The sequence below is a fragment of the Acinonyx jubatus genome, chromosome C2 (assembly GCF_027475565.1).
Source record: "Acinonyx jubatus isolate Ajub_Pintada_27869175 chromosome C2, VMU_Ajub_asm_v1.0, whole genome shotgun sequence".
Classification (NCBI taxonomy): Eukaryota; Metazoa; Chordata; class Mammalia; order Carnivora; family Felidae; genus Acinonyx; species Acinonyx jubatus.
Window position 1 is genome coordinate 127124784 of NC_069384.1, and position 15199 is coordinate 127139982.

Here is a 15199-nt window from a genome sequence, read left to right on the forward strand (position 1 = left end):
TAATGGCACAGGTGCAGAAAGAAGGTAGATGTGGTATGGGAGGTTCTGATTTTTTTTTTTTTTGTATGAAAAATCCTTTAAATGCTATATAGAAACCTTTAAAAATTTTTAGCAAATAGAAAGCCTTACCATGTTCTCACAGAAAAGATTAAACATTGTAAAGATCTATAAAGATAATATAAATCTTATTAAAAATGCAAGCAAAAAGAGTATTAAGAATCTAAAGAATAACTGAGGGTAAGCACTAGCCCTAATAGTTATTCATACATTGTATGAAGTTGCAGCAATTGAAGGAGTGTGTTATCACATGAGTACTCAATACACAGGATTACACCCATAGTTAGGAGAATGTATTATATGATAAAGGGGGCATTCAAATCAGGCAACTGGTTAACATCTGAGAATACACTTGGGATGAGAACTTAACCCTTACCCCTTACATCAGAATAAATTTCAGAGGATTAGATATTATTTACATACACAAAATGAACACATAAAAATTATAGAACAGACCTCGAGAGAGTCAGTTTGTTTTTCAGTAATCCCACCATTAGGAAGTCTTTTCTAACTATAACATATACCCTTAAGAAAGTAAAGGATTCTGGGGTGGCTCATTTGGTTAAGTGTTCGACTTCAGCTGAGGTCATGATCTCACGGTTTGTGAGTTCGAGCCCCACGTGGGGCTCTGTGCTGACAGCTCAGAGACTGGAGCCTGCTTTGGATTCTGTGTTTCCTCTCTCTGCCCCTCCTCCACTTGTGCTCTGTCTCTCTCTGTCTCTCAGAAATACATAAATGTAAAAAAAAAAGTTTCTTTTTAAAGTAAAGAATTCATATGAATCTGACAGCATTAAAAGAAATTCTCCACATTCAACTGCAGATTTTACAAATGTGCAATAAAAGTATTTCAAAATTCTCCATGGCAAAAATTTGACAACAAGTTGGAAACAAATATATGTATATCTCAGTGGGTATGTATACATATAAATTTATGCAAATATTTAGGCAAGAGAATAAAAAAAAAGACAAACCAATAGGAAAAATGGGCAAGAGCTAGGAAGAGATAGCTGTCACAAAAACTTCAATAGAAATATTATACATGCATAAAGATGTTTAATATCATTTGGTATAATAGGGTGGGAAATTAAATTTTTTTAACCTATCAGATGGGCAAAAAAGAAAAATCTGATTACCCACTGTGCGTGCTGTCAAGCATGTTGGGAAACATGCTTCAAGGCTCATGAGAATGTCAACATGGTTATATAAATTTTGCTTAAATGTTTCCCTTTACTCTTACATGGGAAAAATGGTGTGTGTGCAAGGTTGTTCATTGCATCATTATTCTGGCAGAAGATTGTTAATCTAAATATTCATCAGGAGAGCAGTGCTAAATACAGTCAGTCAGCTGTCTGCATGGAATACTATACAGATGGGAAAGAGGGGCAGCAGCATGGGCCCCTTCCCATGAGGGAACTGTGGGTGGCTTGGGAACAGGAATATATTTTGTTCCTTTGAGGATTTTTCACAATTCTCAGCTCAGTCTGACTTATTAACCTTATAGTTCACATCTTGGTTATATCCATCCTTGTTTATCCGTTTCCTTCCCTGTTTTTTGTTTGTTCATTTTGGTTTTTGGTGTCCTTAATTTTAACTGCACCTCCTAGTCTAAGATTTGGCTGAACATGGGTAGCACAGCTGAAAATGTAAGTGTGTTTGTCTCTTTGAACCCATTTGCTGGACAGTACAAAATTATTTTTCTTTATTGGGTTCAGATGCAGATAATATTTCATTCTTTTTGTTGTTTGGAGGAAAACTGGAGGAGGCTAAATCTGTAATCCAGTTAATTTTGAGGATTCTCCTCTCTCTCCTCTCTTTACCTCTCCTGTTTCCCTTTCCCTGTACTGTTTACGTTCCTCTTCTTTTATCTCTTCCCTTGTCTCCTTGTCTCCTCTTCCTCTTAACCTTTCTTTCCCTCTCCCTCACCATACATCTAGGATGCACTTGCAGCCTTGGAAACTCCAGGAGGTCCCAGCCAACAGAAAAGGAAACTGAGTACACCACTTTCAGAAGTCATTGTCAGAAACTTGAAACTTGCTGTGGCAAATAGCTCCCGAAATGCTGTTGCTCTTTCTGCCAGCCCTCAGCTGAAGGATGCCCAATCCAAGAAGGTAGAATTAGATTTCTTAGTAAAAGCAGGTTGTATGTAAAATATTTCAAATAATAATAGTTGATCAGTTTTATTTTCTTTCCAGGAACAGGAAGAAGCTCCAAAGCCACTTCACAAGGTAGTGGTATGTGTTAGTAAGAAACTCAGTAAGAAGCAGAGTGAGCTGAATGGGATTGCAGCCTCTCTAGGAGCGGATTACAGGTAGTTGACACATCTTTCTGTTTGGTACTGTTATTGTCTAAATTTATAGGAAAACCTAAAGTTATTGTGAGCATCCACAAAGGAACATTTATTTTGCCTTTTCCTGTATTGTATTGTCTACAGTCTCCAGTTGATTTTTAATTTACTACATCCTTGAAAAATACCCTCTTCCATATCAATTCACTTTGATATGTGTATTTCATAGGGTGTAATGCACAAATATTTGAGAACCCATTTTGTGCCACTCACTATTCTGGAAACTTGGGTTCCATGAATTATGAATACAGTCTAGAAGAATCCTTGTCTTTAAGGAGTTTATAATCTAATAATACAGTTAATGAGATGAGGTCTGAGATTAAGCATATTTTTAGTAGTGATATTCAGAGTAGAGCCCTGTGAGTAGTGCTAAAGTATTGCTACACTCCTGAATTAAAGTGGTCGTTTTTTAAGGATGTTTTGATTTCTATTCATTGTTACTACTTTGGAGACCTGGGTTATCAGATCTGCCCCTCCTCCTGACAGCCAGGCTAGAGACAGGTCTCTAGCACAGATGGTGCGTGTGCCAGGGATCGAGAGGCCCTGGCCTATGCCAGGCAGTCCTGGGTTGATCGTACTCCACTGTCTGCAGTGCTAGCTTTCTTGATCACTTGTATCCAACCGTTTGTGGCAGCATAATGATTGGCTCTTCAAGTAATAGACAGTTGGAGAAATATGTTTGGCTTCATCTTCCCTTTGGTAAGTCTTGTTTTAGTTAGTTTTCTGATAGATTAGATTGGGAGAATATAAAAATAAAAAGTATCTGGGATAGTTATAAGCATCTTAATGTATTTAATGTATCTGTTGTAGAAAAGAAAAGCTTTTTACTTGTAATTATTATTTGTATTACCTGTTTCATATGTTACTATATAATCTTATCGACTGTATAATTGCGTGTTACAGTATTCGTCTTACCTTTTACCAATTGCTGAGTTCTTAGCATGAGCCAAGCTTTGTCTCATTTCATTCTCACAAAAGTCCTATGAGGGTATATATATTTGTCAAAATTGAATGCTTTCTTTATTCTCTTTGGATGTGGACTTGATATAAGATGTAGAAGGAACCTATAGGACTTGTGTTTTAATAAGACTTAAAATGCCAGTCCTCTCAGTGTGAAAAATAGAATCTATTGCTGAAATTCCTAAAAAAGATATAACTGATTTAAAGTTTGCATTAAATCTATTCCTGAAAGATTTCTCAGACTTGGTGATAAAAGAGAGGGAAGAACACTTTAACATGTAGAGTTTACAATACTTGATCCGTTCTCAAATAAAACTGTCCTAGAAGTTCCCATCCATAAGCTAGAACAGAACATCCTGAAGAGGTCATGACACTGCCTACCACTTCCTACAGTTTAAACATCTAGACCAGATCTCCTCAGCATGTCATAGCATTACCTCTACTAAATGGATTTCACAAATATAACTTAACTGCTTTTGTAATTTTATTTTTTTAGGTTTATTTTTTTGAGAGAGAGAGATACAGCGTGAACAGGAGAGGAGCACAGAGAGAGGGAGACAGAATCCGAAGCAGGCTCCAGGTTCTGAACTGTTAGCACAGAGCCCAACGCGGGGCTCAGACCCACAAACTGTGAGATCATGACCTGAGCCAAAGTCAGACACTTAACCAACTGAGTGCCAGGTGCCCCAACTACTTTTGTAATTTTAAAAACTAAAAGTCATCAGAAGGCACGTAATCATAGGATATATATTTAATATGTAAATGCCTGTGCCTGATGACACTAGAAGCAAACAGAGTATTCTTATGTTTGCATACATATGTAAAATCACTTCAAACGCTATAGCCACAAGGCTGAAACCAATGTAGAGACTCTGATACCATGAGCACCATTTCTGTTGGTAACAGGACTTTACCAAGAGTTGTTCATAGTTTGGCAAAGTTACAAATTAATCAAAGTACAGTCCTCCATCAATTACTTAGTTGGATGTTTGGTATATTAGTGTATATTAAAAATGCAAAAACAAAACAAAACACTTGGGCTTGTAAGTAAAACAGGCTTCTAGACTCATCTAATTATAAACAAACTTTTTTTTTTTTTACATCTGTGAATTTGTGTCAAGACATTAGAAAATCATGTAAGACATGGGATAATTGTATATATAACTATACTTCAGGATTTCTAGCATCCCTCGACTTTACTGAATGTCAGTAGCACCCTCCATCATATAAACACATTATTGAAACAACCAAAATCACTCTTACAAATCTACACAATAGCTTGTAAAGTAACAATTTTGCTGAAAGCACTGATCTAGACCAGAGGGTGGAACACAGCGTGCCTATTAGTTTACCTATTATCTGTGGCTGCTTTCATACAAGGCAAGAGTTGAGTAGTTGGAAAAAGAGATTTTTGCTGCAAAGCCTAAAATAATTATCATCTGGCCTTTTAAGAAAAACTTTTTGGGGCACCTGGGTGGCTCAGTCTGTTGTGTCTGACTCTTGATCTCAGCTCTGGTCTTGATCTCAGGGTTGTGAGTTAAAGCCCCGTGTTGGGCTCCATGCTGGGTGTTAAGCCTACTTTAAAAAAAAAAAAAAAGAAAGAAAGTTTTCTAATCCCTGGTCTAAACCATTTATAACCATTGAGAGTCTGTCCTTGAAGGATCTCTGAGGACTAAAACCCATAGTTTCTATATTATCACAGTGAGTAATGAAGCAAGATGGCTCAGGCAAAAACATTCTTCTATTTTAAAAATTATTTTTATGATTTATTTACATTTGTATTATTTTCCCTAACATCAGAAATAGGAACAACCATTAGAAAGACTAACAACTCGCAGTGCCTGGGTGGCTCAGTCAGTTAATTGTCCAACTCTTGATCTCAGCTCAGGTCTTTATCTCACTGACAGCACACAGCCTGCTTGGGATCTCTCTCCCTCTCTTTTCTCTCTGCCTCTCACTGGGCATAAAGCCTACTTAAAAAAAGAAAGACTAACAACTAAATTAGGCAAGGTGTTCTTTACTATTATTTTTAAGGAAACCCAATAGAGTAAGAAATAGAGATGTTTATAATATAATTTAGAAGGAAATATGCCTTAATTAATTTGACTATTTAAAAACCCTAGAGATATATTTTTTTTAAATGTTTGCTTACTTTGGGAGAGGGCACACACATGAGAGAGAGTGTGGCTCAAGCAGGGGAGGGAGAGACCGAGAATCCCAAGGAGGCTGCATGTTCATGGAGCTGTCACATCTGTGGGATCATGACCTGGGCCAAAATCAAGAGTCAGATGCTTAACCAGGGATATTTCTTAGTTAGGAAATGGAAAGTATGTTAAGTGTCCATAAAGAGAAAACTCTATTTAACTTTGATGATTTTATGCAGAAATATAATTTTACTTTCTCTTTGGCTTTTACTTGATCTTTTGAAGGATGGCACATATTTTACAATTTTTAGATTACTTTCCCAGATCAGGAAACTGTTACGTGGGAAGAGTCAGGAGATTGTAGCATTATGTATTAGTTAATACGGGTTTTGAAGTCAAAACTACCACTTACTGAATATCCTAAAACATGTTACTTAATTGTGTCCTTTAGTTTTCTTATCTGTACAGTTTTAATATAATAATATATAATAATACCAGCGTGTTAGGATTGTTGCGAGGAATGGCTGAGATAATGTTGTTTCAAGTACATAGTTTATTACAGGGCATAGAGCAAATGTACAGTGACCAGTGACCTCCAACAACCAGAGGACAGATTGGATGTTTTGCCTATTTTATTGATTTGAAAATACCTTTATTGTTACTATAAAGTGATACTCATTGTAAACAGAAAATTTAAACAATTCGGAAAAGTATAAAGAAGGAAGTAATACTTTTAAAGACTATCTTTCCTGGTATCTCTCTGTATTTACATACCTAGTGTGTGTAAAATTTGACCCCCCCAGCCCCCCAAAAAAAGCCTGTCATTTAATGTCCATGTTTACTCCAGATCTTAGAAGTTTTTTGAAGGTAAATATATTCATAGAGAGTAATGATCATCTTAAATTTATTTAGCTATTTCTCTTAGTTATTTGTTAAAATTTGGTTGTTTCAGATGGAGTTTTGATGAAACGGTGACTCATTTCATTTATCAAGGCCGACCAAATGACACTAACCGAGAATATAAATCTGTAAAAGAAAAAGGAGTACACATTGTTTCAGAGCACTGGCTTTTAGAAGTAAGCAATACTTTTTTTTCCTTTTCTATTAAATGAGAATGTATATAAACATTTCCAGACATAAGCTAGTTTCCATATATGTAAACAAGTTTGATAACCTTAGTTAACAGTGCACATTTCATTTCTTTGGCATTAAAAATTTAAGATCTTTCGTCCCTAAATACTTAAACAAGTCTTTTCTTTTTTTTTTTTTTTTTTTTTTTAGCATTTATTTATTTTTGAGAGAGAGAGTGAGAGAGCATGAGCAGGGGAGGGGCAGAAAGAGAGGGAGACACAGAATCTGAAGCAGGCTCCAGACTCTGAGCCGTCAGCACAGAGCCCGATGTGGGAGGACTCGAACCCATGAACTGAGGTGAAGTCAGATGCTTAACCAACTGAGCCACAAGGCGACCCCATACTTAACAAGTCTTTAATGGATACTCTTTCTGACTTCTCTGATTCTTGTCGCTAATAAAAATGATGTGAAATAAAATGTTCTAAAAATTTAAGGCGAATTAATTTGGCACACCAGTGCAGTTTAGAACTGTGTTTTCTAGAATTTTTCTCTGTTTCTGGGTATTCCCAGGAATAGGATTGATACCTTGGCAAAAGCACAGGAATGAAATATGTTTTGTTCTTTAGTGTATATGACATTAAACAGTGAGAATAATTTTTCGTTTGTATGGTGGAATGTTTCAGTGTCACCTACTTTTCAAAACTTTAATTCTGTAAACTTTTGCCATCTTAGAACATAATGGATTGGTTGTCCTTATTCTGCTTAACATCATTTATTCATTAAGATGTTTTTCAGCCCTGTTTTAAAGCCTGCCATTGTATTGCAGTGTGCCCAAGAGTATAAGCATCTTCCTGAATCTCTTTATCCACATACTTATAATCCCAAAATGAGCTTGGATATCAGTACAGTGCAAGATGGCAGACTCTGTAATAGTCGACTACTCTCAGCTGATTCAGCAACAAAGGATGATGAGGTAGATGATATGGATGACGCATTTACCCCCTCCTTAAGCTGAATGCATAATCTTACAGTGCTGTGAAACCAAATGTAATGACTTGTTTTGAGAAATTATAATTCTTCTCCTTGAATAGCCGGATCATTTGCCTGTAGAAGAAAATGACATAGACGATATGACCACCAGTAATAAAGAATTAGTAACATCAAATGGAGATGGAAGGAATGACTCTAAAGGAGGTAAAATATTTTAAGTTACAAAAAACATTTTTTTACAAATCTCTATCTTTCATACAGAATGCTTCCTTTGTTTTCTGTGTTGCTAAATACAAGTAAAGCATATATTTGAGGATTGATTTGAGGTTATATGCCAATCATTAAGTAATAATTTGCAAAGCTTTAAGTGATTTATAAGTGTCCAAACTTGTGAAGTCTGTGGAACAAGTTATTTTAGAGTTAGTGTGATACAGCCCTATTCTGTTAAAGGTAGGTGGAATTGGTGGTTTTGTAAAAATTTATTCTTCAGTTCAGTTTTCAGTAACTTCCAAAAAGCTTTATTGTATATGCGGTATATTTTAATATATTCACATGGTTTAAAGGTATGGAAGGAGGCATGAAGTTTCTCCCTGCCTTCCAGTGTTTTTAGTTTCTTATGTATCCTAGAGCTGTGTTATGCATATACAATCATAAATACATATGTTCTCTCCTGCACTTTTTTCTTAATATTAATTTTTTGGGAGAGCGTAAGTGGAGGAGGGGCAGAGAGAGGGGGACAGAGGATCCAAAGTGGGCTCTGTGCTGATAAGCTGACAGCAGCAATCCCGATGTGGGGCTCCAACTCACAAACCGCAAGATCATGACCTGAGCCAAAGTCGGACACTCAACTGATTATAAGCCACTCAGGTGCCCCACTCCTTCTGCACTTTTAAAAAAGTGTATAAATGGTGGACATAACTATATATGCTATTTTGTACATTCATCTTTATCTTTTTGCTTAATAGTTCAACTTTTGGAGTGTTTCATATTAGTACATAAGGAGCTTGTTTGGTCTCTCTTTTTCTTTTTTTTGTAACTGTATAGTATTGATTGTGTTGACCAAGAAGAGGCTACAAAGCAACCAAAAGCAATTATTTGGGATTTTCAGGATTGCAGTCCAGGAGATAGAGTCCATTGAAACTCGTCATTGCAAGCAGGGAGTACAGGCTTATAAAGGCAGAAACAGCAAGGTTATATAACTTGCTTTGGAAGAAATATGATTGGGGCTGTCAGAGTTTAAATTGACTATCTAATACAAGATTGTTATTTAGCTAACAGATGATAACCTTTATTTGAGTCCAAAATAGAAGGATATGTTCTAAGAGGTGGTGGAGTTTGTGGTTGACAAGCTGCAATTGACAGAAGTTAAAAGCTCATAGTGTTCCTGAGAATTGAAACAGGAGACTTTGCATAGCCTTACGTCCTTTGTCCTTTGACTCTGTTTTGAGTGACTCTCTTAGCAATGCTTCCATTTTGAATCTTCTTTCACATTTCTATGAATGACCATTTAGCCAGTCCCTTTTATGGGCATGCAGGCTATTTCTAATTTCTTGCTATGACAAAGAGTACAGCAGCAAATAACTATCTGTAGATGTCCTCTTTTTAATGGATTAATATTTTCTACTTTCCTTACTCATCTTACCCTACTGGAGCTTTCCTTATGACTTACCTATTTAGTTATTTAGTTAGTCCCACTCAGTTCATTCCAAAAATGTTTATTTAGGATCTATTTCTGTGTTTACAAGGAAACCAAAGATACATATATATTGTGGTCTGTTTTTAAGGACCAAGGGGTAGAAATCACATACATTAATTATGGATGCACCTCAGAGCATAGTACATAACACAAGAGGGTCAGAAGCAGACAGGGAGTTCTACAAGCGGGAGAATCACTGCAGGTCTTAGCAGGATGTCTTGGAAGGGCTTTTTTGATTTTTTCATATACGGTCCTTCTGGTAAGGACGGCCTAAGGTTCTGCAGTATTCATAGTCTTGTTCATTACTGTCGCCTGTAGTAAGCAATAAATGTCAAGTTAATAAATCTGTGTTCAAATACAGACAAAATAGTTAATGTGAATGAGATGTGATAAAAAAGAGAAACTTACCTTAATTGGTGTATTTGCATGTGTTTCAAGCTCTGACACAGACATTGGAGATGAGAGAGAACTTTCAGAAGCAGCTGCAGGAGATCATGTCTGCGACATCAATAGTGAAACCCCAAGGGCAGAGGGCTTCCCTTTCAAGAAGTGGTTGTAACAGCACTTCTTCAACCCCTGATAGCAGTCGCTCTGCCCGCAGTGGGCGAAGTAGAGTCCTGGAGGCACTGAGGTATGTACCTGTCACTGGTGGCAGACAGGAGCAACTAGGTGACTCAACAGAAAGGTAGCTCCTTATTTGGGTTTCTACTCGCTCAGTTCCATAAGTTAAGCCTCATTCTGCATTTTTTTTTTTTCCAGCAAAGCAGAAGTTTAGAATAACAAGAACAGAACAGGAAAAAGGGTTATAGTACTGGGCCTTACTTAGCCCAATCTATATACATATATTATATGCAGATACTATACTGGTTGTAGATTTTTCTCTCTTCCATTACTTCCTAGCTTTTCCTTCTTCCCTGTCTTGTTCCAAGCAGTTGTAGAATTCTTACTTTGGGGTAAGAGGCAGACAAAGATTTGTTCCATACCAAGCAACTGCTTCACATTGAAGCATGATTAATATTTTTTATTACCAGGGCTCCTGGTGGCTCAGTCAGTTAAGCATCCAACTTTGGCTCAGGTCATGATCTCACGGCTCATGAGTTCAAGCCCTGCATCAGGCTCTGTGCTGACAGCTCAGAGCCTGGAGCCTTCTTTGGATTCTGTGTCTCCCTCTCTCTGCCCCTCCCCTGCTTGCACTCTGTGGCTCGCTCTCTCTGTCTGTCTGTCTCTCTCTCTCTCTCTCTCTCTCTCTCAAAAAGCCTCATTTGAAATGGATTCAGTGGATAGTTCTGTCATGTTGGTATTAAATAATAATCGTTCTAAACATTGTAATATAGAGAGAGAAATTTAAATTCTTTTAGAACCACATTCATTTTGTATTCTCTTTACAAATTTACCTTCTAGAAAAGGTGATTAGATCTCAGTGTGATATGACAAGTTCAGTCGCATAACTTCATCTTTTTCCTGATAGAAGGATCTCTAATTATATGTTGACTGTTAGGGGACTTCTATCTTGAATTGATTGATTGAACTATGCATCTGTCTTAAGCTACCTGTATATTTCATGAGGCCAATTCTATATCTGCATACTGAGTAAACGTGACTTTTTGTCTCATATACTTCAGATGATGTTTTGTCATTACAGAGAGCCTAAATCTTGTGCCAAGTCAGAGTAAATAAGTATACTCAGAATAAGGCTATCTGCCTTGTATTTGAGGCAAATGAACTCTCTGGGCTAAATTATTTTTGTTAAGATTCCATTTACATACATTGGAGGATTTAATATTTAGAAGGAAAACAGTTGGAATTATATTTACCGTCTAGTGGAATTATTATAATTATGACATAAAACATGCTTCACTCTAGTTCAGTATATGACTGATCTAAGACTCTGGGAGGTTCGGTTACCAAGAGCCAAAAGCACCTTCTTTTAAGGCAGCTTTTATAGGGTCTTTCCTGTGTAATTATAGTTCTTATTATTTCAAGTGATAAAAATACAACTGCTGGTAAGGAAAGTAACTGGTTTTCTAAACATTACCGTGTTTCCCTAAGCCTGTATAATTAAGAAAAATTCCATTTTCAAATGTAGCAATCATTTTAGAATTTTGAAAACAATTTCTTGACAGTAAACTTTCCCTTTTAAAGTTTTAAATATATGGACATTCAGTCGAAATAGATATTTGCTTTTCTAACTAAAACAGTAAGTTTTAGAAAGAAATATTTTTAAAAGAAAAAATTTCCCAAAGTTCATTTATTCCATATTTTCAGGTGCTTACTGTGTGCTAGATGGTGGGCATACAAAGGTGAGCCTCAAATTTGCAGTCTTATGGAATTTATGAGTGTAGATTTGTCGTGCCTGTTTATTAAAATTGTCACTTTTACTCCTTAGGCAGTCTCGTCAAACAGTACCTGATGTCAACACGGAGCCCTCCCAGAATGAACAGATCATTTGGGATGACCCAACAGCCAGGGAGGAGAGAGCACGGCTTGCCAGCAATCTGCAGTGGCCTAGTTGTCCCACACAGTATTCTGAGCTTCAGGTTGACATTAAAAAATTGGAGGATACTCCTTTCCAGGAGCCTTTACATGATGCAGAAACTGATGAACAGGGTAACGAGAGGAAATCTATTCATTTGTTTGCATGAAGTACACATTGGCTTCTTAAAAATAGATAAGCACATTGTGGTTCTCTGAATGACACATGCAAACAAAAAACTTACTAGATATTTTTGATTTTAGTAAGAGACAAAAAATAATTATAAATTGAGATAATTTATCAGTAAATTGAATAACATGTTTTGTTTCTTAAATTTGGAAATTGAAGATTGGGCAGTGTTTTCCAGACATAGTTTTTCAGTATTGTTCTTTCTCTCCTTCTCATCCTTTGTACATTTGTGTCATTAAAGTTTGGACTTTGCCCAGTTACTTTATTTTCATTTAAATCTTCTAAATTGAGCCAGCAGGTACCTATATCTGTTCTTTGAATTTGTATGTGTTTCTTTCTGAATTCTCCTATTTTTTCCCTTGGGCTCCACCTTGAAAACAAAATGATTCCTATCTTTCATTTTTGGTCATTTTTTCTCCCCCTTTTTCTCATATCACATGATTCTATCTCTACACTAAATAGATTTTCTCCAATTGTAGCTTTTGCTGTCATTTTACAAATTTGGGTTCCATTTTACTGATGAAAGCTTGGTATTTAAAGAAAGGGTTGGGAGAATCCCGCAGATAACCTATTTGCCTTTTTAAAAAGCTAATTAATTGCACTTATTTATAAGCTCTAGAGGTAGGCTGCTTTTACGTGTATATTCCAGAGTTTGTGTTTAATTTCATCTTGGTTAAGACAGATGAGACTATTTGCCTGAATTTGTTCTTAGTCATATTTGGGTAACATCACACTGCAGCATTTTATTGCCCTCAGCTGTCTGTGATTCCGGAAACATGTGTGTAACTGAAGCCCCAAAACACCCAATCTCTGAAGAACTGGAAACACCAATTAAAGACAGCCACCTGATCCCTACACCTCAAGCCCCCAGTATTGCCTTCCCCCTGGCCAACCCACCGGTGGCTCCACACCCTAGAGAAAAGGTTAGTTTATCCTAAGTATGATGATATGCCCTTTTGATATTGCTATTGTGTTGCATTAAAAATTTATTGATAACAGTATCAGGAGTTCACAGATGTTGAAAACTGCATTTCTTTGCATTGTATTATTATTTCTGTATTTGATAAACTGGAAGACTAAGTAAAGTGTCACTGAAAAAGAATCATATAGCTGATGATAACCTTTTTAGTGTTAATTTTTTTCTAAAATAAAACTCTTCCATTTCAGACTATAACAATAGAGGAAACTCATGAAGACCTAAAAAAACAGTACATATTTCAGTTGTCATCTCTGAATCCTCAAGAACGTATTGATTATTGTCATCTGATTGAAAAACTAGGTACAAGTATTTTACTTAAGTCAAAAATGCAACCTTACTTGGAAACTAGTGTAGTTGATATCATTTGTAAGGTGTAGAAATTGAGATTAAAAACATTGGAGCGGGGGTGCCTGGATGGCTCAGTCAGTAGAGCATGCAAGTCTTGATCTCGGGGTTGTGAGTTCAAGCCCCATATTGGGTGTGGATCCTACTTGCAAAATAAAATTTAAAAAGATGGGTAACTTGTCTAAGGCTGTATGTATTGAGTCAGCATTAGAACTTTGATTTTATAAAGGTCTAAATAAATCTGAAGTCACTGGGTTATAGCATGTAAATATTTAAAGTTTATTTAGATTGAAACCAACCATCAAAATGATTTAAGAATGTCTTGTGCTGCTTTGAGCTTTTTGTTCATTGGTGAAATCATTGCAATTGTAGGTTTAAAATAACACTGCATTTAATTGAGGTTGAAGGTAGAGTAATACCCAGAGAGGAACAACCTCTTCTGTAACATTCCACTATATATGTCAGGCTGTCCACCTGATGTCATTCTGGAAGCAGCATACTAGGAAGGTAACCTGGTGCTCTTTAGCAGTACTGTCCAACCTAAAGAGAACATAAGCCACATTATGTAATTTTAAACTTTCCAGTAGCCACATTTTAAAAAGTAAAAAACAAGTGAAATTAATTTTAAACATATATTTTATTTAACCTAGTGAACTCAAAATCCTATATTCGACACATAATCAATATAAAATACCAATGATATTTTCCTTACTAAGTTCTTGAAATCTGAGGTATATTTTACACTTCTAGCACCTCTCAATTTGGACCGGCTGTGCTTCAAGTGTTTGATAACCACATGTGGTGGGTGCCTACTCTGTTGGACAAAGCAGCTGTACAGGGTTAGGGAAAGTATAGGAAGAGAACTTAATCTGACAGCTTGGTATTGAGAAAACATTAAGATATAATGGTTGTTTTAGGGGCACCTGGGTGGCTCAGTTGGTTAGGCATCCACCCTTAGCTCAGGTCATGATACCGTGGTTAGGGAGTTTGAGCCCTGTGTCGGGCTCTGCTGACAGCTCAGAGCCTGGAGCCTGCTTCAGATTCTGTGTCTTCCTCTCTCTCCACCCCTCCCCCACTCCTGCTCTTTCTCTCTTCTCTCAAAAATAAACATTAAAAAAAAAAAACATTTAAAAGAAGAAATGGTTGTTTTAGTAATGGCCCTGAGTTGTCAAGAAAGTATTAAATGTTATTTAGTGCTGTCCTTTTGAGAATGTGGAAAACCATGATTTTTTTAAGGTTTCTGTCAAATACTGGGACACTTGGATGGCTCAGTCAGTTGAATGTCTGACTTTGGCTCAGGTCAGGATCTCACCATTTGTGAATTTAAGCTCCACATCAGGCTTGCAGCTGTCAGCTAAGAGCCCGCTTCGGATCGTCTGTCCCCATCTCTCTGCCCCTCCCCCCCACTTTGAAAAATAAACATTAAAAATTCTTTTAAAAATTTCTGTCAAATACAGTCATACAGTTGCAAAGCTGTATTTCTTGGAAACTGGACTCATGCGTAACAGTTTCTCGGTTACTTGCTAAATCAGATAGAGTTGTAAGTCACAATTGTTAAGCTTTAAGTAGAGGTCCCATAATGAAAGAAGCTGTTTCAGGTGTCCATCTCCTGTATTTTGTTCCATCTCTGTAAACTGTGGACAAGAGTAGTATCAACTAGCAGAGCATTTTCTAGAAGAGGACAGAGAAAAGAGGCAGATGAGGACAGACTGTGCTGGAATTGAGTCTGAATAGAAAGTTTTTGATACTAGAATGCAGAGAGACCATATTATAAATGAAGCGTGGCCAGCTGATACACATGAGTCAGTATATTGTGTTGTCTGGGTTACAGCATGAATTTGTTATATAGGATTAGATCCTGTTACAATGTGGAATTTTCACCTTACTGTTCTTTTGTCACTCTGATAGTGGGTGAGTTACTGTGTATCTGTGTCATCATGGGTAGATTGCA

General features: G+C 36.6%; 1 protein-coding gene across 4 annotated transcripts in view; it reads left to right on the forward strand.

The window, feature by feature from the left end:
* The window catches only part of TOPBP1 (DNA topoisomerase II binding protein 1), a 60248-nt gene that overhangs the window by 31756 nt on the left and 13293 nt on the right, over positions 1-15199 (forward strand). For all 4 annotated transcript variants that reach the window (XM_015085647.3, XM_027061814.2, XM_027061815.2 and 1 more), the window contains 9 exons: positions 1992-2165; positions 2250-2365; positions 6458-6581; positions 7403-7549; positions 7668-7770; positions 9701-9893; positions 11649-11869; positions 12681-12847; positions 13092-13203. In XM_015085647.3, coding sequence (XP_014941133.1) covers positions 1992-2165; positions 2250-2365; positions 6458-6581; positions 7403-7549; positions 7668-7770; positions 9701-9893; positions 11649-11869; positions 12681-12847; positions 13092-13203 — 1357 coding nt within the window. The remainder of the gene's footprint in view (positions 1-1991; positions 2166-2249; positions 2366-6457; positions 6582-7402; positions 7550-7667; positions 7771-9700; positions 9894-11648; positions 11870-12680; positions 12848-13091; positions 13204-15199) is intronic.